General features: G+C 40.0%; 1 protein-coding gene across 1 annotated transcript in view; it reads right to left on the bottom strand.

The window, feature by feature from the left end:
- The window catches only part of LOC139691812 (centrosomin-like), a 68,878-nt gene extending 56,016 nt beyond the window's left edge, over positions 1-12,862 (bottom strand). The window contains exon 1 of the mRNA XM_071589692.1: positions 12,139-12,862. Within this exon, the coding sequence (XP_071445793.1) occupies positions 12,139-12,212 (74 nt within the window). The 5' untranslated portion in view covers positions 12,213-12,862. The remainder of the gene's footprint in view (positions 1-12,138) is intronic.
- Positions 12,863-25,270: the final 12,408 nt, after the last annotated feature.

The raw sequence follows: 25,270 nt of genomic DNA, 5'->3' as shown, positions 1-25,270 counted from the left end.
CGTTAAAAATGGTCTCACAGTGGGAATGATTTGTATTTTTTCAAGCCCCCAGAAATTATGATCGTGCCAGCGGCCATTATAAAAGTGAATGAATTAAGGAAACTTAATTTTACATGCATATTTGTAATCTACATCACTCTCTTAAGGGTAAAACAGCGAAAAAAAATGTTATTACTTTGGCCACATGGAGAAAAAGTTGCCGACCATCACGCCGTTTTCCTTGTTAATTCTCATTTAAAACTCTAGTATCCACAGTTTTACTCTTAAAACTTTTGCAAAAAGCCAAGTTTGCGGACAGTAAGCGAGCGATGCATAGCATAACCGAAGGGTCCAGTACAAAGAGTAGTCATAGTAGATGGTGTTAACTCTAATGCAGCAGAAGTATCAGCTCAAGTGTATCCCAAGGAAGTTTCATCGGACCTCTTTTATACCTTCTTTACAATAACGATATTAACTCCATGGTTAATCGAGTCTACAGTTTTCTCTTTAGGTATTCCTGATACAGTAGACGTTCGGGAGGGAACTCATACTATTCCAAAAGTTCTCATTACGCACTAGTATACCATCACTATAATGCTACCGTTGTATAGCATTGATGTCATCTGACAAAGCTGCTGCGTCCTCAGGATCACGGATATCACGGTAAACCACTGCATCGTTGGCAAATAAACGTATCTTGCTAGTGACTATGGAGTCAATGTCGTTAACGTTTAGTAGGAATTTAAGAGGTCCGATATCACTTGCCTGGGAAACACCTGAAGTAAGTACTGCTTTTGAAATACACCATCTATGACCACTTGTACCCAACCATTCAAAAAGTTTTTATTCTACACCAGGTTATTTTTATCCATGCCATATGCTTCTAGCTTTATGAGTTGTTTACAATGAGGTACTTTGTCCAAAGCTTTTTTAAAATCTAGAAAAACCGCGCCCACTGGAACATTGCTTTCTGCCGAACTAAGGATATCTTGAACAAAAGGCGCAAGTTGTTTTGCAAGATCTACCCTTTCGGAAACCGTGTTGATTTTTCATCAATAACTCCTAACTATCGAGGTGTCTCACTATCGAGCTAGCAACTATATGTTCCACGACCTTGCATAAAATGGATGTGAGGAAAATAGGTCTGCAGTTGCTAGGTTCCTACGTGTCTCTGTTTTAAAATATTGATGTTATGGAAGTCGTTTTCCAATATCTGGGAACCTTGTGATCTACAAGCGACTTCTTAGATATTATTTCTATACATGGTGCAATTTCTGACCCTAGTTCCCTGAATATACCAGCGGATATTTGATCGGGGCCGAAGGATTTATTAGGCTTAATATTTTTCAGCAACCGTTCTATTCCATTAACTGAGGTTACAAGTCTGGGCATCGGTTGGCCGGAACAATTTGGTAAGCTATCAGAGACATTTGGTGAGACATTGGTGAAGACTGTTTGAAAGAAGGAATTTAATAAGTTAGCCTTTCCAAACTGCTGGTTACTCTATCGCCTTTATCATTTTTGAGTGCAACTTGCGCTTTTTGTTCAAGATATCCTTAGTTCGGGAGAAAGCAATGCTCCAGTGGACGCGGTTTTTCTAGATTTTAAAAAAGCTTTGGAAATTATAGCTTTCTCTTTCAAATTTTCCGCTAATCTTTTCCTTTTGAATTCGCTTAACGCTTTCCGAAATTCTTTATTGGCATTCGCCCCAGATTTCCTGTAATCAAAAGTAAGTAATCATTCCTTTCGTCACAGGAGATACCATTCCTAATATTTTTCATATTGGCGCGACATAGCCTCAGACATCGCAATACCTTTCTAACATCCGCGTTGTACCATCTAGGTTCCGCGGTATTCCGTGTCTAGTGGGTGATCACCCCCTACCACACATCCTAGCGGTGGTTTTCAGGGCACTACGCATGTTGGTCATTATGAAGCCCCGGAGGCATATAATACAAATGCATAAATATGGGTGCTATGTTTTTTGGCCGACAGTGGCTGCTTTCAGATTACAACGACAATCGTCAAAGGGGTGCTAACAAGAAATAACATATTCTCACCGTTTTACACAATATTATACAAGAAAATACATTGAAATACTTTAACTACAAACTGATCCAAATCGAAGAGAGGGAGTAATGGGGTTGGGAGTTACACAAATTCATAAGCTGACATAGTATCAATAAGAAGTTAGCGGAGTGCAATGTAATTAGATGTCCGATCGGATGTTGACGTATTAATGTAATTCATTAATTATTTGAGAGGCGCAAGGATAGGAAAGAGTGTAAAGCGCATTCGTTGATTCGGAGAAGGCAAATGGGAAGTCAAAGAGATGAATGTTGGAGAGGTTTTGTCAGAATATGGAGTGGATTCTCAGCTAATAAATGCTCTAAAATATATTTAAAAGTACAACAAGAATAAAAGTGGATGGGACATTAAGCAACTGGTAATAAGTAATGGTGCTGAACAAGGATACGTAAGGTAACTTTGTCTATTACATGCTTTTACGGAAAAATGTGGGAGCGATTGGGCTTAGACAGGGCTCGGGAAATAATTAGAGATATGAATGGACGTGTCCCTGCGTACGACGATGATACATAATTGCTGGCTGAAAGCCGACAATCAATAAAAAAAATGTAATTGAGGGTAAATGCGTCCAACATGAAAGTGGGCATTCGCGTGATTATCCTGGCACACTCATGCTTCTCTCCTGTAAAAATGCAGGCACACAGAGTTGTACTAGGTAAGGAGAAAGGTAAGAATGATTCCATAGTAATTCTGAATGATCAAGTTGAAATTTTTGTCAATCTTGGACGAATATTTGCGAAAAATTGATGACGATATCAATGGAAGTGCGCGTGTAGGTTGAGGGATCGTTTGGCTAGTCCGCCGAGTACACATAAATGTGATTCTCTTATTAGTCAGCAATAATGATAGTCTAGACTTTATCATAGCTACGGAGGAGAGAAACTTGTATGTTAGGGTAAGCATAAATATTAACTAAAAGCGCACGTCTCTGGTTGTGGTAAAATAGGAAAGATAGGGAATGAGAGAGAATGAGAGTCGTGAAGGTACAGGGATACGCAGGACGCACATGTAATGAACGAGCATAAAAAAGAAAAATATGTTTGTTTGGTCATGTAGAGAGAATGGGTGAGAGTCGAATCACTAAATTGATAGATAAGAGAAGAGTAAACGGTTTGAGTGGGAGGATAGACCGAGAAAGTCACGGGCGAATATGGCTAATGGGACCTAAAACAAGGAATATTAGAAATATTAAGAACGGGAGAGCGTGAATCAATATGTAGGAATGTTTGTAAATACGCCTCAACACCAAAATTTTACTTTTGACTACTTATCCCTATTAGTATCGAGCATTGGTCAGAAGGATCGAATTACAAATTACAATTAGGAATTAAAAATTAATGTACGGTCTTAAGTTAAAAATTAATATAAAAAACTGACGTTTCGAAAATGGACGCTTGAAAAAATCAGGGGATCGAGATGGTGCGGGGGCTAACGTACTGGCTTCCCACCATGAGGGCGCGGGTTCAAATCCCGGCGGTGTTGAATATTTTTCAGAGGTATCTCGATCCCTACTTGAGGTGCTTTGTGGAGGGCACTTTGAGTGAGTACGCCGTCCGTCGGATGGGACGTTAAACTGCGGACCCCTTGGCGCCTTTCGTAAAGAGTAGGCTAATGCCGACGCCGGGTTTCTCTCCACCCTTCATCCTTTCCTATCCATCCCCTATGGCGCAAATGACCTTAGCTGTCGGTCGCCTCCCCTCAAAACTACTACTACTTGAAAAAATCAATCAATTACCAATATAGTTCTCGGGGCACGCACCAACCATAAATATGGTGATGCTCTTATAGATGAATAATATTTTATTCCGCTTTTTATGTTTTCTTCCTTAGAAAAATTCATTATAACATTAATATGAAATTTTAGTACCCATTCTTTTGAATGTATCGCCCAGGTGTTTTTTTTACATATAAAGGTAAAGTGGAAAAGTGCAAATTGGTTTCTCATAATGACGAACTTCCACTACATCTCGCCTGAATCTGTTAAATATATTAGAATAAAGGTAATTTAAAAAATATAAATTGACCAAAGGTCTCCAAGATAAGCATTATAGTATGAGATAAAGCTAATAAATATTTAACTATGCGACAGTTTGTCCAGAAGCCATCAAATTGGGGGAGGTGGAGTGGGGATAGTCGTGCAAAGGTTGAATAATGTTAATCCGGAGAAATGAGTGGAAAAGAAATTTCAAAAAATTTAACACAAGTTATGAAGTAAATCAGAAGAATGAAATTTAACATTCCGTCTAAAAGTTACTCCGGGATCTTGTAGAAATCAGGCAGAGCAAAGCATGAAAAGATAGGGGAATCTCTTAACGATCGGCATGAATCCTAGCAAGACCTATTATAAAAGTTCTATTGTATGCATTCATCCCGAATGTTAATTAAAATAAAGAAACAAAATCTAATCATTATCAGTCATTTGAAGATATTTAGACACGCGGGCAAATGATTAACTTTCTTTTGAGCAAAAAAATTTGATTAATAATAGTACGCGGGTAGTTTCGCAATGGAAGAAGACAGCAGTATTCAAGTGCTTCAGCAAAATTTGTCCCCGAAAATTGTTATGCTTAATTGAGCAATTAAAATTAGGATTTTTTCTTGCTACTGAAGCTTCCACGGTGTATAGACAGTGAAGCCTTCATGATGTTGAGTTTCAACGCAACAAAACTGCTGCTAACCCATACCATACGCGATGATACTAGACAACGTGTAGCCCTCACGGATGTTTCATTGATGAGGGTTAATAATTTGATCAAATTAATAACGACGTTGCGTTAAAACACTGGCTCTTTCGACGGGATTACATTAAAAAGCTAAGATTACGAGGAGAGGAACTTAAACGAACCGTTTTACCCAAGAGTCTCATTCTACGCATTAAAAAATTCAATAGACGGGTAAACATTCTCGGGAAAATGCAAACCCACCGGAAAAAATTTCCAACTACTCGAATGACTAGTAAGAATTTTAGTTTCCGCTGAACCTACACGAATATGTTAGCTTATCCCCATCTGGATGTGACATATACGTACTATAGACGATGGTGCCCTGAACTAGGGAAAGGGTGGCAGAAGAAACCTGAGGAATTTCACCGAGCGCGTAGTCACAATATATAAAACCTTACATTCCTAACGCTTAGGATTTTCAAATTCATATGCGAATGGACAGATTCGCGATGTAGTAGAGATACAACAAACAGTTTTCATCCACAAAAATGACAGAAAATAAAACATCCAAAAAAATAGGTTTTTGTTGTGAACTTGTCTGAACACCAACCGAGAGGCACTCAAGAGTTAATGTATTTCGAGGCCAATTATCTCATGGGTTTTTTAATTGATATTTGAATGGGGGTACCGGTTCAAATTGCCGTTCGCCGCATAATATGTATGCCGATACTAGAGATCTGACATGGTGCCCAGTCGCAGGACAGCGATCGATATAAGACGATACACATTTTTGAACTTCGCTCTCCATATTTTTCTCGCCGCACCCAATAGCATTGAGGGAAAATGCTTTGAAATCTCACTGCTGTGACAACAGAAATTGCACACCACAAATGCATTGTCACCAGCAATAGCAATGGAAGTAGGTAAAAGACTCCAGAGTGAAACAATTACGGAGAACACGCCCGTGCCTACCCTAGACATTCTACTAGTCGGCTAATAACATAGCAATAAAATGTTAAATTTTATTAATCAATAAATAACCATCAATACATGATTTTCCAAAAGTAACAACTTTCACGTCAACCAAGAACTTTACTGTGTCCATGGGTGGACCGATTTATGATTAAGAAATCTTGCGTTTGATTGGCGAGTATCCATCCACCAGGCTTTTAAGCCCAGTCAGACTTATAATTATATTACAGTTTAAGGAAAAATTGGCACGCAAAATTCTTAAAGTCTAATTTGATAGTCTAGCAAATCAAATTATGAGAGGACAGAAATAAAATCCTTAAGGTGATTGGCCAAAATGAAATTTTCAAAATCAAAATGTGAAGCACAATATTAGTAACTACAAGACGAAATTTTCCTATGCCAAAAACACGAAAATACTCGTATAGTAAAGTTTTAGAAACCTCACACGAGAATTGCGGTAAAAATGTTGAACAAAATCATTACGGAAGGGGACGATAATTGATCAACATGCCGTATGGTTTGCATAAAAACCTGAGGGATGGGAGGTTCCTTTATTGAACTGGAACTCTAATTATTGTTAGTTAACATTCCATGGTGCCGTTGGTATGTGGGAGCTTCATTTTTACACCTCGGTATCACACATTATCTGGCATCAATTAAATTATGGCTTGAGGGGCTGTATATCCTGCAGCCACACTTCTAACATCCAAACGATAATGGGTCAAGGACGATGATGTAATCATTGAAAATGGTCCGTAGTAGCCATACCATCGGTAGGCAGGAGGATGTATCCTGAAAACGATACCCGACATGACAATCCGTGTTATAATGGCCCAGTTTCACGTTATTAAGCTGGAAGGACCACGCCCTTCAGCGGTGTGGTGGCAGCAAGGTATTAAAAATCATTATTATTGCTTAAGAATAAATAGGTGGGCTAATTAATGAAGCAACATGATAACACCGTTTTGCACTAAGATCATTATGTATAAAACATTAAGTCGATCATTTAGTAGTAGCCACATTTTTTTAGGTGTCCCGTGATCTAATTAGTGGGAAAACTTCTATTTCGCCGAAGTGACGGCATGTTTGAACGCCCATTAGTGTCCCATTAATATCATTTCACTTGTTACCATCAACTACTGACCGTAACCAAAGTAAATTGTAAATAATGTATTTGCTAAACAAACTGAAATATTGTCCATAACTCTCAAATCCATTCATAATTAATACGCCGTGGCAGTTAATAGTACAATCAAACGAAGTCTTAATCGTAATTTCCCATTGAAAAACGACACAACATTGTGGTTACATTAGCAAGAGCGATTTTGAGTGGAGTTAGGAAAACATGAAAACATTTTCTCTATGGTTAAAATTACCCACTTGTTATTTCAACTATTCGAAGGCACTGACCTTTAGGCACAGGGGGGAAAACATAATGGAAAGAAGTCTCCCCCAATTTCTTTACGTCGGGCCCATATTGTAAAACACGCCCATTCCTCCAATCAACACTATCTGTATTTGCGTTCAAGATGTTGCAGAAAATATTAAGTATTGCAAGCGATATTTTCTGGTCGCAATTGTGGATCTTAGTCTAGCTAACGCTAATCCAGTTCTTTGGGGAGGATATCACACAAAAAAACTCCATGCATTGTGACCTAAACTTAACCGCGAGAGTCCAAAGGCAATTAAGAGTATTTGTTACTGCTAAGATTGGGATTCATTCGACGCGTTGTCGGAAAAAGTGACTCGAAGGTCAAGGAACGTTGTTACCACGCTCTTGTAAGGCCTCATTTAGAATACGCATGCAGCGTGTGGGATCCGAGTGAAAAAGGTCTCATTCGGGAAATTGAGAAGGTTCAACGCCGGGCAGCCCGTTTTGTAAAAAATTCCTACGATAAAACGCAAAGCGTCACCGAAATGCTCATGGATTTGGGGTGGGAATCATTGGCTGAGAGACGATTCAATGCAAGATTGAAATTATTAAATAAATTTAGATCCGCATGTTTCAGCACCGAGGTCTCGCAAATTATTCGTACTCCTACATACATTAGTCGCTTGGATCATGCATATAAAATTCGGGAAATAGATGCCAGAACTAGCCGACTCAAGGACTCCTTCTTCCCACGGACAATACGGGATAGCAACTGCCGGGTTATAGATAGCAAAAATTCCACTTGCCACCCTCAGCGTCTAAAAAATAATTAGTTGTATTTAAATGCATGCTCTTCCACTAACCTTATGTGTTTTGCTATAATAACCCATTCTTTCCGAATGACTTCATTCATGTTCTGTTCATCTGTTTTTAAGTTTCCCTTTCAATCCCTCGTCCCTCTCCGCGGGGGCAAATTCCTGCTACCTGCAACGTTGGGTCGCATTCCCTGCCATTTAGAGACTCTTTGGGGGTAGAGTGTTTCGTGGTGCATTTTCATGTGGTAGTGATGTTTCAATTTCTTGCTTGTTGTGTCCTGGCTTCCGTGTTGTAGGATGTCTTTCGTGCTGCATCATGGGGTGCAGTTTTTAGTTGTTTTGCGGTATATGTGTTTGCATGAGTATTGGATGGAGGGATTTTTGCATGAGTGTGTGCGCTGCTGTGGGTGTAATTTTCCGTGTTGTTTTTTTGCATGTGGTATTTTTCTTTTTTACGGTTGGTGACCTAACACCCCCCGCCACACGCCCTTGCGGCAGCTTGCGGGGTATTATGTAGATGTAGATGTAAGATGATGTAAATACCGATAGTTCAAACAGGAAAATGTCGGTATAATCTACTTGGTTTCCTTTTTTTCTTTTTGAAAGACCCTAGCATAAACTCGCATGAGAGATTACAAATGATTTTTAAAACCAGGCATCAAATCAATCAAGGGCCTCGGAGATCGAGGCATTTGCAAGACATGTCTTTTCGATAGCCCAGGTAAAGTTATTAGAAATAAAGACCGCCCACGAGTGTGCACGATCGTTCCCACCTCTTAGAAGAATTCCTTGTTCCGATTTCTTTGCCTTTGCTTTGCGAGCCTGGGGTCTCGGAGGGATATGATCGTATTACACCCACCAAGTGCCTATTCACATTCGAATGCCAATGGAATATTTACTAGGAGCATTAAAAATAGAGTTATCTCAGGAAATACTAAAGCCATATGGCAGAAACAAATCAGTTCCATAGATCTTTTCATTTGCACGTTAGTTAGCACTAAAACACCATGATCAACAATGGCGGACAATACTAGGACTTAAAAAAAAACAACACTTTACAAGGAACCATTACTTCTAATCCTGCCGCATACAAGTATTCGTGCTTCAAAGACGAATCACCTAATACAAAACTTAGCTGAAAATAAATTTTATTAAAATGGATGACTTGGACATAGGGGAAAGATAAAAATAAGAAGTCCATTAAGTATTATGGATGCACATATGTTGCTAGGAAATTACTCCAGAGAAATTGACCGTAAGATTTCAAAATTTTTCGTAACTTGTTTATTTCATATACCAGCATTTTCTTCTAGACCAAGAAGTTTGTATTGCCCCGTTAGTTATGACATTTGGGTATTAATTTAAGCGTGGAAAATGGCGTATAAAACACTCCTGAAAATCCTTCTGAATCGTAGCAGAGTGGAACAATATTTTCTTCATAAACACTACAACGGCCTACATTACAGCACAGGGGTACCACTGGCTCCATATTTTCATCCCGCCGCCCGTGCAAAATGAAAATTCTATTAAAGGGGAGAACACAGAACACATAAGAGTTGTAACCAAAGCGTGTGACTCTTCGAAAATGACGGGGTGGTACATTCTCATTCTTCAGCTAGTTACTACGAACAAAAATGTGGACGTACGACTGCACCAACGATTGGAAATAACTAAAATCCGTATTCGTTCAAGTAAACTCCGCTTAACCTTGGATTAGCGATTGAATAATTTATTGAAAGTAAACGTCCAGTGTGTCCATTAAATACTTTTAATATAATAACAGTAGCACTGGAAATCAAGTAAGCCAATAGAACCGCCGCGTATAATATCCATTGTAATGAAATTTAATATTGATAATTTCTTTATAGCTTAAACGACACTATACACGTATATCGCAACACTGTCAAGTGCCCTGAATGACTAAATGGTAATGGGGCATACTGTTGAGAATATTTTGAAATTCCTGTTTTTCGACGGAAAAACGTTAAGGAAGGGTGGAGCATATCAAAATGCACGCAATAAAATAATTAAATAATAAGTTTTTATTTTAATTTTATCACAACACTTGATGTAAATGATTAAATATTTCTGAATGAAGAAACTGGCGCCGAAAAAAACAAAAAGATCCATTTTTTAATTAATTAGATATGATACAAAATAAGAATCCTCACACAACGGAAAGACGCTTCCTTGCCCTAATAAGACCCCAAATAATCATCCCTAAGGTTGGTTAGATTTGTGATGGTTAAGGTCATCTCCTTCCGAGTACTACAGGGTGTGAAATTCACACAACGGAGAGGAGCCAGTTCCTTTCCTCGGGTCGCCTTAGGTTTACCAGAAAGATATGGTACGCGGAAAATCGTTCAGTTCGGATGAAGATCGGAGTGTCACGAAGCAACCCCCGGATTAGAAGCAGGAACCCTCTGTGAAGAAGCAGACCACTCAACACTCTGGCCTACCAAGCCAACCATTTTGCTATTGGATATTCAACCAAGGGAAACGACAAATGCAAATAACCGCGCGATGATTTTATGTACGTATTATGTTCATGGCTAATCATGCTATGCGCTGACATATGGACAGGCCAGTCTAGAGAACGGTCTACATGAAAAGGGGAATGAAATAATATCAGGCCACAATGTGGGGAGAAGAGACAAAAACGTACACTTCTTCAATGAAATTTGGAACTATTCCAGAGTACACAAGAGACGCAAAAACGGAACGCTACAAAATAGAGTTATAAATAGCTAGGAATTAAGAAATGGATTATCACAAATATTTAAAATGTTATCAGTTGCAAGGCCATCAAGGAATGCATTATAAATATGAAACCTTCACATCTAAATGCATGAAGTGCTTAACCATAACCTTTTCTACTCTCCTCTGAACTTAAAGACGAAGCTTTCGCAATTCTAATGACGGAATGTTAATGAAATACCCGAATGATGGCGCCAAGCTTAACGAACATTGGTGGTCCACTAATTATCACATATCATTCAGCTTAATGCACCTCGAACTTAAAAGTCGGGATTTCAAAATTTTGCAGCAGTTTGCATAATTCAGAAAAACCAAGATCGCGCACCAACCAAATTTATCATCCATTAGCTACGGCTATTGTAAATTGAAGAACTCTAAATCACACTCGGTTACAATAGCCTCTTAGAGGCCACTCATTTCACACGTCACCAAAGAAGATTGAATCTACAAAAGTGGGCGAGTAGTTTGGTGAATATGTTTGTCATGGCCTGCATCGGTTGCCAATTAAAATGAAGATTTAAACGCCCTCTGAAATCAGTATGGGGAGTTGTAACGCATTTATTACGGATGTTTATCTTTTAATATAAAACTTACATAATTTCCCCTAAAGAAACTATCTAAAGATCCTGAAGAAAAACGTTGTGCGCCGGTTATATTATTTACGTGTATTTGTGATGTACACCATTGTGGAGAGAGAAAATTGTATCTGGTTACAAGAAACAACAAGGCTATAACGAGGTTCATTTGGCAGGTCTGTCCCTCCGTCCTTTCGTGAACACAGGATGTTTTAATACAAATGATTGCCACCACTCGATGGGCCACACCAGTCTGGATCCAGTAACGGCCTGGGGTTCACGATAGAGCTCACCAGCTTGAGCGATAAGAGTCAACTGTCATTTCGCACTCCCAACTGCCTCTCTTGGGTCAAATATGTCGAAGGAACAGCACTGCTGGCTAATTCTTAAATTTCCTTAGTGAATTGAGGAAAAGAAAACATCAGCCATCAGCATCCAAAAGGACCATCATTTCGGTTTCCGTTATTAATGCATTTATCAGACACTTCCGTTTCCTCTTAATGCTGAATTCCCCATCTTAGAATATTTCCAACGAAATTCAAAATTAGAACGCAGTTTCTATCTATCGCAGTATTTAGAGTAAATTTAGATCAAAAACTTAACCAGCACACAACCAACAATAGCAATCATGATTTTTTTATTTGTAAGTCTCCAACCTGAATCTAAATTAAATAATCCCCAGTGTCACGGCCATTTCAGTTCAATTCGATCAATGTTGCCTAAATAATGGATACGTAACAAGGCAATCAGATTGTTGCGCGAGAACAAAAACCCAAATTCGATACATCATTTCGCTTTCTGTAACACAGATTAGGATACCAGACGAATACATAACAATGCAAAATATGAATACAGGCAGTGCATGTTAATTTTAGGAAATAAATGGATAGTGCGAAAAAACGATGGCAATTGCTCACCAGAATGGACTGAACTCGGAGCCCCGCACCAAGGGCTTCCGGGGAGGGCTTCGCGAGTATCCCGGCCAACTCATTGCCCCAGTGGGGGCAACGACTCCTTCAGTACTCTTTTAGAGGACTATATCACACACTCAAATTTAGCACACGGATTAGACAGCACCTTTAAACCAACGATCGTTTACACCAAATGTACGGTGAGAGATTTCGAACGAGCAAACACGTGTTCACACAGCCACAAAATAATCCTGCATGAAGACTAGATGGCCCCCACACCCCACTGACTACAACCACTAGGGCGGAACAAACTCCTGCTGATCCTTTACTGAATCTCCAGGATTCCGCATCGTCGCCGCTTCTTTTTTCTCATGGACACGTGGGCATGGGTCTTTGTAATATTGGAAAAAGAAAAATAGATGGGATCGAGGGCCGCGCGACGATAGACAACCCTCAGGATCTCAAGTGTCACAGGAAGCGGAGGTTCCCACAACTTCCGGTCTCTGGATCCTCTAACCCTGCCTTTGGGGAACGAGAAACTCTCCAACGATCACAAGGCAGCTGCCTAATTTCCAAATCCTTTTCCTAAACGCCATCTGAGCCGTGCGTAGTTGAGAGGAGATGGACTTGAAGAAGGGGAAGGGGGTCAAGTCAAGAAATGCACGCAAATGACCCTTTAAGACTGACGGACGCGCTCTCGCGGTCGCCGAGGCAACAGCATCACAGGCAGCCTCACTCGCATCTGCGCCCTGCGGCTCGACCGGGAAGATTGATCCAGTGGAGAGAGGGGGGAAGAAGAGGGGATATGGTGAGGGCGGAAGGGAAGGAGAGGGGAGTGGGCGGAAGGAGACGAGAGGGGGAAAGAGTCTGCCGTCCCAAAAAGGAGGAGAGGGGACAGGACGAAGGGACGAAGTGTTTGCCAAGAAGAGGGGAGTGAGACGGCGGCTGGGAGCGAAGATGCGAGCGGTACTGCAATGTTGATACTAAAGCAAAGGGAGAGACGGAGCAAACTTCGTGGAAAGCTCGAGGGAGGCGAGGGCACCAATCAGAGATATGCTCGCTCGCTGTATAGTCAGATAAGGAGTAGAAGAAATATTTCGGTCCGAAGAGTGATCGCGAGGGGGGACACCCTAGGCAGGGTGCGAAATGTCATTCAACCGCTTTCAACCTCTCATTTGTTTATCAACATCACACTTTTCACACTTTCGTGAATAGCCATGCAGGGAGGCAATCATTGAACTTTACGATACGATGCCTAGGTCGCAGGCGCGTTAATTAAATACTAATTAAAGAACCAACAAAATTTTGAACCCGAAAAATGCGTAATAGGCAACTTACAGATGGCTTTATTTGTACGGGCGGAAAAAAATAATTGTGCAAACTTTATCAGAAGGAAAAAATGACGATGATATTTTTAGACTGATGCTGACAATAAATAATAGTTGAGGAGCGAAAATTGAAAGAGAGAGCTGCGGATATAGAATGAAAAAATGGGTCCTTCTGCATCAACGCCATGTATAATTCAGCTGACGCTGGGCATGCAGAAACAAAAGCTTCGCCGAAGTGGTGATACAGGTCGGGTTGACTCAACAAATTTGGATTTTATGAGAGCCCTGGAAAAAAAATCCCCTCCCGAGAAGCGGTGGTGACTCATGACAATCAATCGAGCTCTGTGAGAGAAGGGAGGTTTGCTCTTCAAGGGACCACTGCGGGAAAGAAGGTGCAAGAAACCTACGGGTGCGCATTTCTGAGAGGACCACTCGTGTTCCGCGGTGCCCTCCTGAGAGGGGGGGGGGAGGCAGGAAGGAACAGCGTCGCCGGTACGCTATTGCACACTGTGGAAAGCATTCATAAATCCTTAAGTCAGTCACAAAGCAAAGCAAAAGCGATAAGCTCAGTCTCGATGGGGGGAGCGGAAATGGAAAGACAACTCTGGGTGGCAGTGAGGGGGCAAGAGTGGGGAGGAGTTGAGGAATGGAAGGGAGGTATAGCACCTCGCCAAGTGGAGACGCCAAGAATAGAGAGAAAGACCGCGCGCTCCCTTTCCATGACGACCCTCCACTAAAACCTCTTCCATTTCTAACTTCCCTAACTAAAAACGATCCCCACCCCCTCCTGGAATCCCTCCTGTCAGACGTCGCGTGTCTATGCCTTAAGAAAAGAAAACATCTCCCTACATCCACCCACGTTATCAAACCCACGTTATGCTTGCTTAAACTCTTTATCGCTTCCCTATAATTTCAGCAAGTCTCTCTTCAAGGCCTTCCTTGGGTCGCCTGAACGCCCTCCATCGATATAAAACGAGACCCCCGATAAAAATGATGAGACAATTTCTTCCAATACGCGTCAGAGGTTGGAGCGCTGCTTCCGGACATCCCCGTCGAGATCGGGCGTGCCCCGACGGGAAAGGCTCTAATTTTGACACACTCTAAAGATATCGTATTCTCATGACAGAATTATTATATTCCCCTTTTAAAAACATTGGATAATATATCATATGTATAGTAGCAAGGATTAGAAAAAGTATACCATCAACAAGAAGAATAACACCGTTTTGGAAAGTGTAATGCTTCAGGAAACAACTGAAGAGTAAATGTTGAAGCGTAGACATGGCCGTCTCATACATTGACGTAAAGCCATAGGGATATCCAAAAAAGTAAATTATAAAAAAAGTATAGGCGGAAGAGGGTTTAATTTTATCCTATGAACCCTTTCTCGTTTAAAAACATGATTACATTTCATTTCTTAAGCTGGCATCTGATCCACTGATAACAGTACTCTTGCGTGCATTAAAAAATATAAACAAAGTAATCAACGCGAAGGTAGACTTAGTAGATAATGGTAGAGTTCACCCAGTACTGGGCGCGACGGCGTATGAAATCCACACATTATGGCAGGGGGGCCAGTTCCTTTCCCTGTGCCGGTTATAGTTTCCCAGGAAGATCTGGTACCCGAAAAATCACACAGTTTAAGTGGAGTTGAGAGGCTTGCCCGCGATTTGAACCAGGGCCCCTCGGTCAGTAATCCAATGCTCTACCCCTGGACTACCGCAAACACATCATGCGTACAAAAGGCCTCATTTATAATACGTATGGGATTCGAGTGAAAAAGGCCTCATTCGGGAAATTGAGAAGGTTCAACGCCGGGCAGCACGTTCCGTTAAAAACTCTTACGATAAAACGAAAAGCGTCACTGCTATGCTTATAGAGCTGAAGTGGGAATCATTAGAAGAAAGACGATACAATGCTAGGTTGAACTTACTAAATAAATTCAGATCCTCATGTTTCAGCACCGAGGCCTCGAAAATTATTCGCACATCAACATACATTGGTCTCTTGGACCAAGTACATAAAATTAGGAACATAGATGCCAGAACTAGCTGACTCCAGGGGACCCCTTCTTCCCACGGACAACACGGGATAATAACTGTAGGGTTATAGACAGCAAAAATTTCACTCGCCATCCTAAGCGTCTAGGGAATAATTAGGCCTACTCAATTGCATGCACTTTCACTAACCTCGTGTGTTTTGTTGTTAGAACCCTTTCTTTCCGAATGACCGCATTATGAGCCTTCCATCCCTCGTCTCTCTCTGTGGGGGGACCCTACCGGTACCTGCAGCGTTGGGTCACATTCCCTACCTGCTTCCTTGGGGAGGAGACCGTTGTATGTTACATGTTCATGTGGTAGTGGAATTTCGCCTTCTTGTTTTTCAAATTCTATTTTGCACATTACTGGATAAATTTCTTACTGCACCCTAAGGTGCAATTATTTGTTAGATGATAGTATAGGTATTTGCATGCGGGTAAAATGAAAGGATTTTTGCATGAATGTGTGCGCCACTGTGGGTATGGGTTTGCATGTACAGGTTGGTTTTGATAGTGGTTTTGTTCCCTTTTACTGGTGGTGGCCTAACACCTCCCGCCACACGCCCTTACGGCGGATTGCGGGCTCTTATGTAGATGTACATTGCTGTTGGGAAAACGGTATTCTATTTCATTTGGGCCCCGCATAGTGAGAAACAATTCAAGTACCCATTATTTCCTCGCGCGGTCATAAAAGAATCAAAAATGATATACTGAAATACAAATATTAATTCATGATGTATATTGGCATACATATGCACGAGCGTATTTGTATATGACCCTACATAAATTCAATTGAATGCATAAACGAATAATTCTGCATGTACGGCTGGTACCCTAACACCCCCCGCCACAGGCCATTGCTACAGCTTGCGGGATATTGTGAAGATGCAGATGAATTTCACGTACCATTGGGCTTAATACTAGGCGAATTATACCCTCACCTAACAGACTTACTTTCAGGTTGATCACTGTAGCGGTAAAACAGAAAACGTGACCTAAACCGAAAATTGTACTAACTGCATGTAGAGAAGAATCAGCTGTTTCATAAAGTGAACAAAATTAAACGAAATGTTGAAAAGATCCGACCACGATGAGCAGCGGGAAATAGTGAAGACTTCCGCCACCATTCCTACTCTGACTAAGCAACAACGATGGCACGGACTACTCTGGGACCTCATTAATGAGGAAACCCGAATAAAGTAATCAACATAATAAACAAGGGGAAAATTCATGACTTCTATGTATAAATGAAGTTGAGGTACTTACTATCAAATATAGTTTAGTGCATTTAACAAACCGTTGTTACTCTCTACTTATTGCAGAGTTTCAGTTATAATGAACAATATTGAACGATATAAAAATCGACATACTAGAAAGACTACTATGGACCACCATCTTTTAAAGATACATTCTATAATTATTATTATCTTTTTCAGTGGGGTCGGCTCTGTCCCTTAGCTGGATTACTTATGATTCACTTATGTTTATAAAAGCAATTATCGTAGCGCGTAAAATTACTCATCTGTTAGAGAAACACCTGTCCACTTACTAATAGTTGTCCACGACATGTTGTGCAATACAGGGGAAGTTCATTTCCATGCTCCAATTTACGCACCTATAAATTTACCCTCTAATAACATCGTATTAGAAAAATCTGGTCCTAAATGTACTCTTGGCTCTAAGTTCCATCTGAGTCATCAACATCAAACTGATCAACGTAAAGCGAAATATTAACACAAGCATCAACTGAGCTAGACATTTAGTTTACCTCAATCTTTTGCGGATTTAGGCTGGGACCTACTTGAAGTACGAAGAGAACAAGCGAGACTTAGACTTTTAGAAAGGTTCAGAACAAACGAGTTTAACGATGATAATAAAGGAATTATAATGGCCCCACATTACTTAAGTAGATCAGACCACAAAGATAAAATAAGGGAGATAGATTCCAGTACAGATAGATACAAATACTCATTCTTTCCCCGAACAATCAGAAATCATAATATTAAGAAACCGAAGTCACTTTAGAAATATTAAAAACATTGAATTTACAAGTCGGAAAGAAGTAGACATTGCACGGATATTAGGTGTATTTGTAGGTGCATGTGTATGTTAGTTGGTGGTTTGAGTGTTTGCATGTGCGTAAAGTGTATGTGTTCAAACATGAGTGTACGCCATGTTTTGTTTGCGGATGGTATAAAATTGTAGCTTTTGCACGCGGTTTTTTTTCTTTCTAAATTACGGGTGGTGTCCTAACACCACCCGCCACACGCCCTTGCGGCGGCTTGCGTGGTATTAAGTAGATGTAGAATCTTTAATGAATGAATATATCACAGATTTTTCTCGTACTAAGCTAATAAAGTGGAGGTTAAGATACGCAAATACTAAAATCGAGAGGTAAGAGTCCTTTCGATGAGATTACCCAGAGAAGTTACAATATCGAGGCTGAGGATTACAACACGCATTAAATACGCATACAGAGGCACTAGAAAGTAGAAATCTCCTTACTGCTCACCTAACGTCTAGAAAAATTGAGCCCTGTAAGAAAAATATCTGTTACGCCGACGATTTCTGGTGATATGATGTAACAAGTAGAGCAGAGGAAAAATTATGAAAAATGCAGACACATTCTACACATAACGCTCATTGTTATAAGCGTGTCGTTAGTAGTGAAAATCAAGTGTTACACTCTTCAGAGAATAAAATACTGCATTTAAGTAATAGTTATGTTTTTACATGGAAACTACATCTATATAAAATGAACGAGCGTAAGTCGTTCAGTATATATGACCACAAAATATTTTTAACTCCATTACTTTCTACTGCTAAAACGATAACTAGTCTCATGGTTACAAAATATCTTAAATAAATTATGAAAATATTTTTTTTTAATTTCCTCAAAACAATTTTTTGAAATATTTGAAAACGGTCTTCCTCAATGATTTCTAACGAAAATCATCTCTTGCGCATCATGCCTGTGACCTTATGACGCCCAAAACCCATTGCAGACTAACTACTGTCCGTGGACTCTATGAGTAATAAATCTTATCTTTCAAGCGGTCAATTGGCAAGACCGTGCAAAAGAGCGTGCCCCGGGAGTCTCTGCCCCCGCATACTGGTAATGCGTCACCCTGAAGGAAATATGAGTAAGATAACCCTGCCATTTCCCGCCTCGAGCACGTCCCTTTCTGAGTGTTCCTTTATTCAAAAGATTACGCGTCTGTAAACGAATCAGTCGGGTAAGAATGTTGACGTCGTCGCTTTCACATCATGAACAACTCACGCTATTAAATTTCGAGAAGTAAATGACAAAAGTGAACGTGACGCTTTGGTTCTATTCATGCCTTCACTGGTTTCGGTAAAATGTAAACATTTAAGTGCTATTTGTTTTTATGACTCGGGCACAGAGATGAAGTTTTGCAATTTGTCTATCTTGTGAAATGTGCGTCAATCACAACAGTTTACACATTACACGATTGTATAAGGTATACATCTCTCAATCTGATAAGATAAATAAGCGGGGAGAACGGACACCCGAATCTGTTGCAAATTTTAGTCTCGAATTCGGCGAAACAGCTACTCCCGGTAGCTCCGAAAAGATAAGTCCACTTGCCTGGCTTGTTTCACTATGCTCTAAACAGCAGTTCGCTTGAATTCTCGTAAAATATATCAGACCAAACAATTAAAATTTGCAATCATGAGCACCCCGACAATGTCTTCTCTAAATAAAAATTAGAGGTTAGCACTTACCCGAATACTTAGTGCACTTTACGTGAATCAAAAAATAACGATAACAGTCAACGGCCAGAGTGATGAATATGCGATATGGCGTTCAATTTCGTAGTATTTATTGAGGAAGTTGAACAGTATATGCACGTATCACATTTGATCACGTTACTGAGTAAATTAATTTCCTTGATCCAAACAAAATTTTGCAAGTATTTGCAAATTTTGCGAATCTTTGCAAGTTTCGCACTACTAATAGGATATAAACCATAACCAACTTCTTTCCGACATTCTGGCTTTTGGGCTTGCTTCTGGTGGATATAATCCAAGGAAGAGGGGATAGAATGAGTCATTTTTATTAATGAATTTTTCATTAGCCAGATGTCAGAAACAAAATGGGTGAACGCGGATGAGGCAAATAATCTTGGATAAGATCGCTACCAAGTTAGAGCTCATGACTCATTATTCCAGGCTATCACCCCCAAAGGGGACACAAAAAGGGTGGGATGTTGCGAAGAGGCGAGGGGGTCATGAAGAAGAGGGTTGATCGGAGAGAAAACCTCTCAAATATGACGAAACATTGAAATTGGTACCCGAAACAAGCAACTAGCAGGGAAAATGGAATGTATAAAATTCATGGCCCCTTCGTGAATGTGTGTCATGCGCTCACAAAGGGGAGTAAGCGCACCTAGTAAGTCTCAAAGGGCGGATCTTAATATACGAAAAAAAACATAACTTTTACCTACAAAGAAAGCTGAAAATAATACCAAGTTTTAAACTAATTCTTACATTCAATTGATTACTAGATTCATTTTGACTTTGATCAAAGCCAAATATGTGTGATTGGATTCGGCCTCGATTCAAGAAAAAACCGCCCTTGATTCGGCCCAGCATGTATAATAACCATAGTAACTCGTATCAACCCGTAGGTTGGTTTGATAGGTATGGGTGAAGCTCACTCAATACTATGCCCAAATACGTATTAAATCAAATATCAGGGTAATTAATAAAAGAGGCCAGTTCCTTACCCGCACCTAGCCACGGTGGGGTATACCCGTAGCAATTTTTGTGGCTAATAAATGTCACATTACAAAATGTATTCGTCAGAATGGACCGTGGAGTTCATTTCCTCGCAAGACAGTCCACAACAGGGATTAGTTTTTCGCTCTTCGGTGTCCTAAGGGAAATTATTCATAAATACCAACATTCCTTAAAGGCTTTTAAGGCACTTCCCTGCGGATCTGAAATTTAGCGTCGAGACAATTGGCAGCTATTAAAAAAATATCTTTTGTAAGCTTTCTTGAATAACATTTTTCCAAATCAAAACATGGAAATTTCAAATTGGTACCATACCTGCTATGGATATAATACATGACGGAATATTTTTAAAAGGTTGAAGAGGGATTTTTTTTTGTCTCTCCTCGTCTTCATGAACTGTATTCGGGTCAAAATTAGTCTTGAGAATATTCAACCCCTGCCACACACCCTAGTGGTGACTTGCACGTTACTACAACATACTAGGATATTACGCTACCTAACCGGTAACGGAGTACCAAGGTCGTGAGCTACAATCAAATTTTATAAGGACACTGGTTGGGAGTTTCTAAAACAACGCCCATCCTAAATCGGAAAATAAATTGTTACTTAGTACGTACAACAGAACTTAAGTTTACATAGGCCTGGCCGACTGCGTGTTGAGGGGCAAAAATGTAACAGGAGGTTTTTTCGAGATTCACCGCGGTAGGCTTCTTAGGCTCATTTATTAGAGTAATCTCTAGATTTCCGTTCGTAAAGTTATGCCCCTCCTAAGCTCTTCAAGATGCTACTTAGAACAACAATAGGGCCTTAGATAAACCTGAGAGCAAATCCGAACCCTAATCCAACTTACGGATCATCTACGCTGCCACGAATACAAGGTAAAAAAGGCAAACTGCGATAGTACAGGCAAAAGTTGCAGACATTATACGTTTAAGTTGTTTGATGACTTCGTAACTCACTTTCAGCTTTATAATTACAGTGATAAATTCCAATGTATGAATTACAATTACGGACAGGAAAATATTAAGAGGCTGGAAGATGGATACTTACGCCCATTATTCCATTACAACGCAACCACCTCGAATTACAGATACTAGAAAACAGGCAAAGACTTTCAATTACTAACGAAATTCCTTGGCCATTTTTTTTAATGCTTCCGTTACTGAAGTTTAGTTGGCCCGAGACATACGTATAGAAGATATCCACCACCATGTACACCAAACTGATAAGATTCTTAAACACCTGCAAGTAACACTTTTTATGGTCTTTATACTTTACTAACTTTTTTATTTTATTTTTTTAGACTTTTATCCACATTTACGTATCGCACTAATCACTCAGCGTTTAGAACAACATTAGGTTAACATACATATAAGAGGAAAATTTGGACAAGCTAACAAAAAATTAGGATTTACAAGGTTACCTCTAATCAGACTACCTAGTATTAGAAGCGTATTGCGGATATGTCATGAAAATTTTAAATAGAAATTTTATCAATCGCTCCTTAGGCCTCATTTAGAATATGCTGCTTATATGGGATCCTCACGAAGTTACAAGTTTAAATTAGACATTAAAATATCTTGTTTATATTGGAAGGATGTTTATTTAGCAATGACGATGAAAATGTATTACAAGCCCCATCGTACAGCAGTAACAGATCATGTCAATAAAATTCGAGAGATTGTTTTTTTGTTTAAGAGTAGTTAGGAACCTGCGAGGAACCACTAGGGTGTATGGCAGGGAATTATTACATACCAGACTACCCTTGGCCCAAAACACCTATCCCACCTAGCGCGGTCGGAAAACATTATTCTGATCCTTTATCGTTCGTGGGAAAAATGACATCTTAAATCCATCCGTTCTGAACTTAATGACTCGAATTTCACTGACATGATACTACCGTAATACATTAGGGCCAATAACACATTTCTACATAATTGCTAAAGAGACACCCTTCTAATTTATGCCAGAGATTTAATCTGTAATTAAGCCTTCGCTCCGTGAGTGATTCCCAACCTAGACCCTCTAATATTTTGGATACACTTCATAGTTTATCATAACAACGTTTTACAAATCTAGCTCCTCTACGCTGCACGCGATCCAATTCGGAAATCAATCTAACTTCGTGAGGATCCCATATACTAGCAGCATATTCTAAATGAGGCCTAATCAGCGAAAGAAAATATCTCTCTTTGACCTTTGCATCGCCTTTCCCCAACACTCTTCTAATACATCCCAATTTTTTGTTAGCTTGTTAACGAGATGATAACATTTCTCTTTAACCTTTACTTGAAATAGTTTTTATGCACGTAAATTTAACTACGGCAACTTTAACTTTTTTATAGCACCTACGAAAATTCTATCATACATTTATTAAACACATAGGTCGGAGACTTATAATCTTCAAAAATTTTTATTCATTATACAGCGTCGCCCATTTCCTAATTGCATGGGACGGGCATGACATTTTTTATGGGTAACAGAGGCGCCAATCAATTATGTCTGGGAACTCGTGAGCATAAAACCTTAACAGCTATAACCTTAAATTCAGACTACAGGAATTGATACAATACTGAAAGGCATGAAAATTTCTTTTAAATATTTCCTACTGCAATACCTGAAACATTACAGATCCTTACAACGTATTTAATCCATTCGAAATTGCCGTCACGCGAGTAAAGCAACGCGTGACGGTCCTTAATGGTAGAACGCAACCTGAAGAGTTCGCCACGCACTTCAAGGGAAGTGACCTTACTGAAAAAAGGGTCAACAAGACAGTGAGTGAGGACATACAAAATATTTACATGCAAATACAATGCCATTGCACCAGGGGAACATAGACATCCGCAAATAACCCTGCAAGAGCGTGTGGAAGTTGTCACTACGTCAGTCATAAAATAGTAGGGGAAGATATTAGCAAAAAGGAGTATTTCATATACTCTAGTTTGGGTTTTCGTGGTGGTCACGAACTGTGCAACGTCAAAAGTTATACTCACTAATATGTACGAGTATGTCTGTCAGTCTCTTTCCCTAACAGTTCCAATGTTGAGCGACTTGCAGATGTAGTGCGAGACTTCGATCATTTCCTTCAGATGGTACATCTAATGCCTTTGCAATGAGTCAATTCAGCATCGAGGCTTCAGTGTTCCAGGTTTTGAATGAAGGCTCGACGATGATTTCATTTTCGCGAACTTTTCTTCTCTTTACGTTGGATCTTAAAAATTTCAGCGAGATATCTCCATTTACTGGTTCTGCCCCCGCAACGGATAAAAATAATAGGTCAATACGACTTTTTAGTTTGATTATAATTTTATGATCATATTAATGCAGTGATATTATTTTGGACGACGACCGGTTTGACGTGCCAGCAGTAATCGACGACCAGCGCCGCTCAAATTCTAAGTCCCCATTCCCGCGAAGAATTTTTGATAATGCACGTATATTTAAGCCGTTTTCTGATAATATACTACCTGGATCAAAAAGTTCCCGGAATAACCACCGTGTGGCGCTCCCATCGTTCCGATTTGAGTTCTGTTTTTTTTTGTTAAGTTGGTACATCTGTTGTTGATATTCCCTTTAAATCTTAGTGTCATAACTTGACATTTGCAAAAGTTACGTAGCCAAGAGTACATCTATCTCTGTGTGTGTTGGCGATTTTTTACAATTGCAGAAATGGATTTAAATTTGCAACAACGAACTTGTATTAAATTTTGCGTAAAAAACGGATTTAGTGGCGCATGGACGTTGGAAATGTTGGAAAAGTGTTTCGGCAACGATTCTCTAAAAAAAACGGTCGTTTACCAGTGGCACGAGCGGTTCAGAAGTGGTCGTGAGTCAATCGAAGATGATGAACGCAGTGGCAGACCATCGACATCGAAAGTCGGTGAAAAAATTGATAAAGTAAAAGAAATGTTGGTCAATAACCGCAAATTAACCATCAGAGAAATAGCGGAGGACTTGAACATTGCCTATGGATCCGCCCAAGACATTGTGGTTAATGATTTGGGTTTCCGTCGTGTAGCAGCAAAGTTGGTGCCAAAAGACCTCAATTTCATGCAAAAAAGAGACCGTGTTGACGTCGCAAAAGACATGATTTGCGAGGCTGAATCCGATCCCACATTCATCAAAAGGATCATTACTGGAGACGAGACGTGGGTTTATGAGTACGACACGCAATCCAGACATCAGGCAAGTGAATGGCGTTCACCAAATGAGCCGAGACCAAAAAAACCACGTCGTTTTCAGTCAAAAAAGAAGGCAATGCTGACGGTTTTCATGGATTACAACGGTGTAGTGCATCATGAATTTTTGCCAGACAGTAAACAAAGAGTATTATTTGGGCGTTATGAGACGTTTGCGTGAAGCAATTCGCCGAAAGAGACCAGAAATGTGGGCAGAAAACTCGTGGATTTTGCACCATGATAACGCACCGTCGCACAGTGCTATCATTATTCGTAATTTTTTGACGAAAAATGCAACAAATACCATCCAAGAGCCACCGAATTCACCTGATTTGGCTCCCTGTGACTTCTTTCTGTTCAATCGAGTTAAAAAACCATTACGGGGAACGCGTTTTAGCAGCCGAGAGGAAGTAATGGAAAAATCGCAGGAAGCACTGATGGACATACCGAAAACCGAATATAAAAAATGTTTCGAGGATTGGATCAAGCGCTGGCATAAGTGTGTTGCAGTCGATGGGGATTACTTTGAAGGGGACAATATAGATTTAGATGAATAAACTTGTATTTTTAATTTTCTGAATAAATTCCGGGAACTTTTTGATCAAGGTAGTATTCAAGAAGACCAAGCCAGTTAGAAAAAAGACTTAGAATGTTATGACGCCTTAGAGGATGGGGAAATCTGAAAATGTAAGGCGGGAGTGAGGAAATACATTATAGACACTATAGAGCAGTGCGAGGTAAGATTGAAGGATTACGGGGATTATTGGAGCAATAGATACTCAGCGGAGGGGAAGAGATCCAGCGAGGGTGGCAATAGTGCTGAATAAAAA

This window comes from Hetaerina americana, unplaced genomic scaffold (genome assembly GCF_022747635.1).
Source record: "Hetaerina americana unplaced genomic scaffold, ioHetAmer1.1.p SCAF_1, whole genome shotgun sequence".
NCBI classification, from domain to species: domain Eukaryota; kingdom Metazoa; phylum Arthropoda; class Insecta; order Odonata; family Calopterygidae; genus Hetaerina; species Hetaerina americana.
This window is presented reverse-complemented; position numbering and strand designations above follow the sequence as displayed.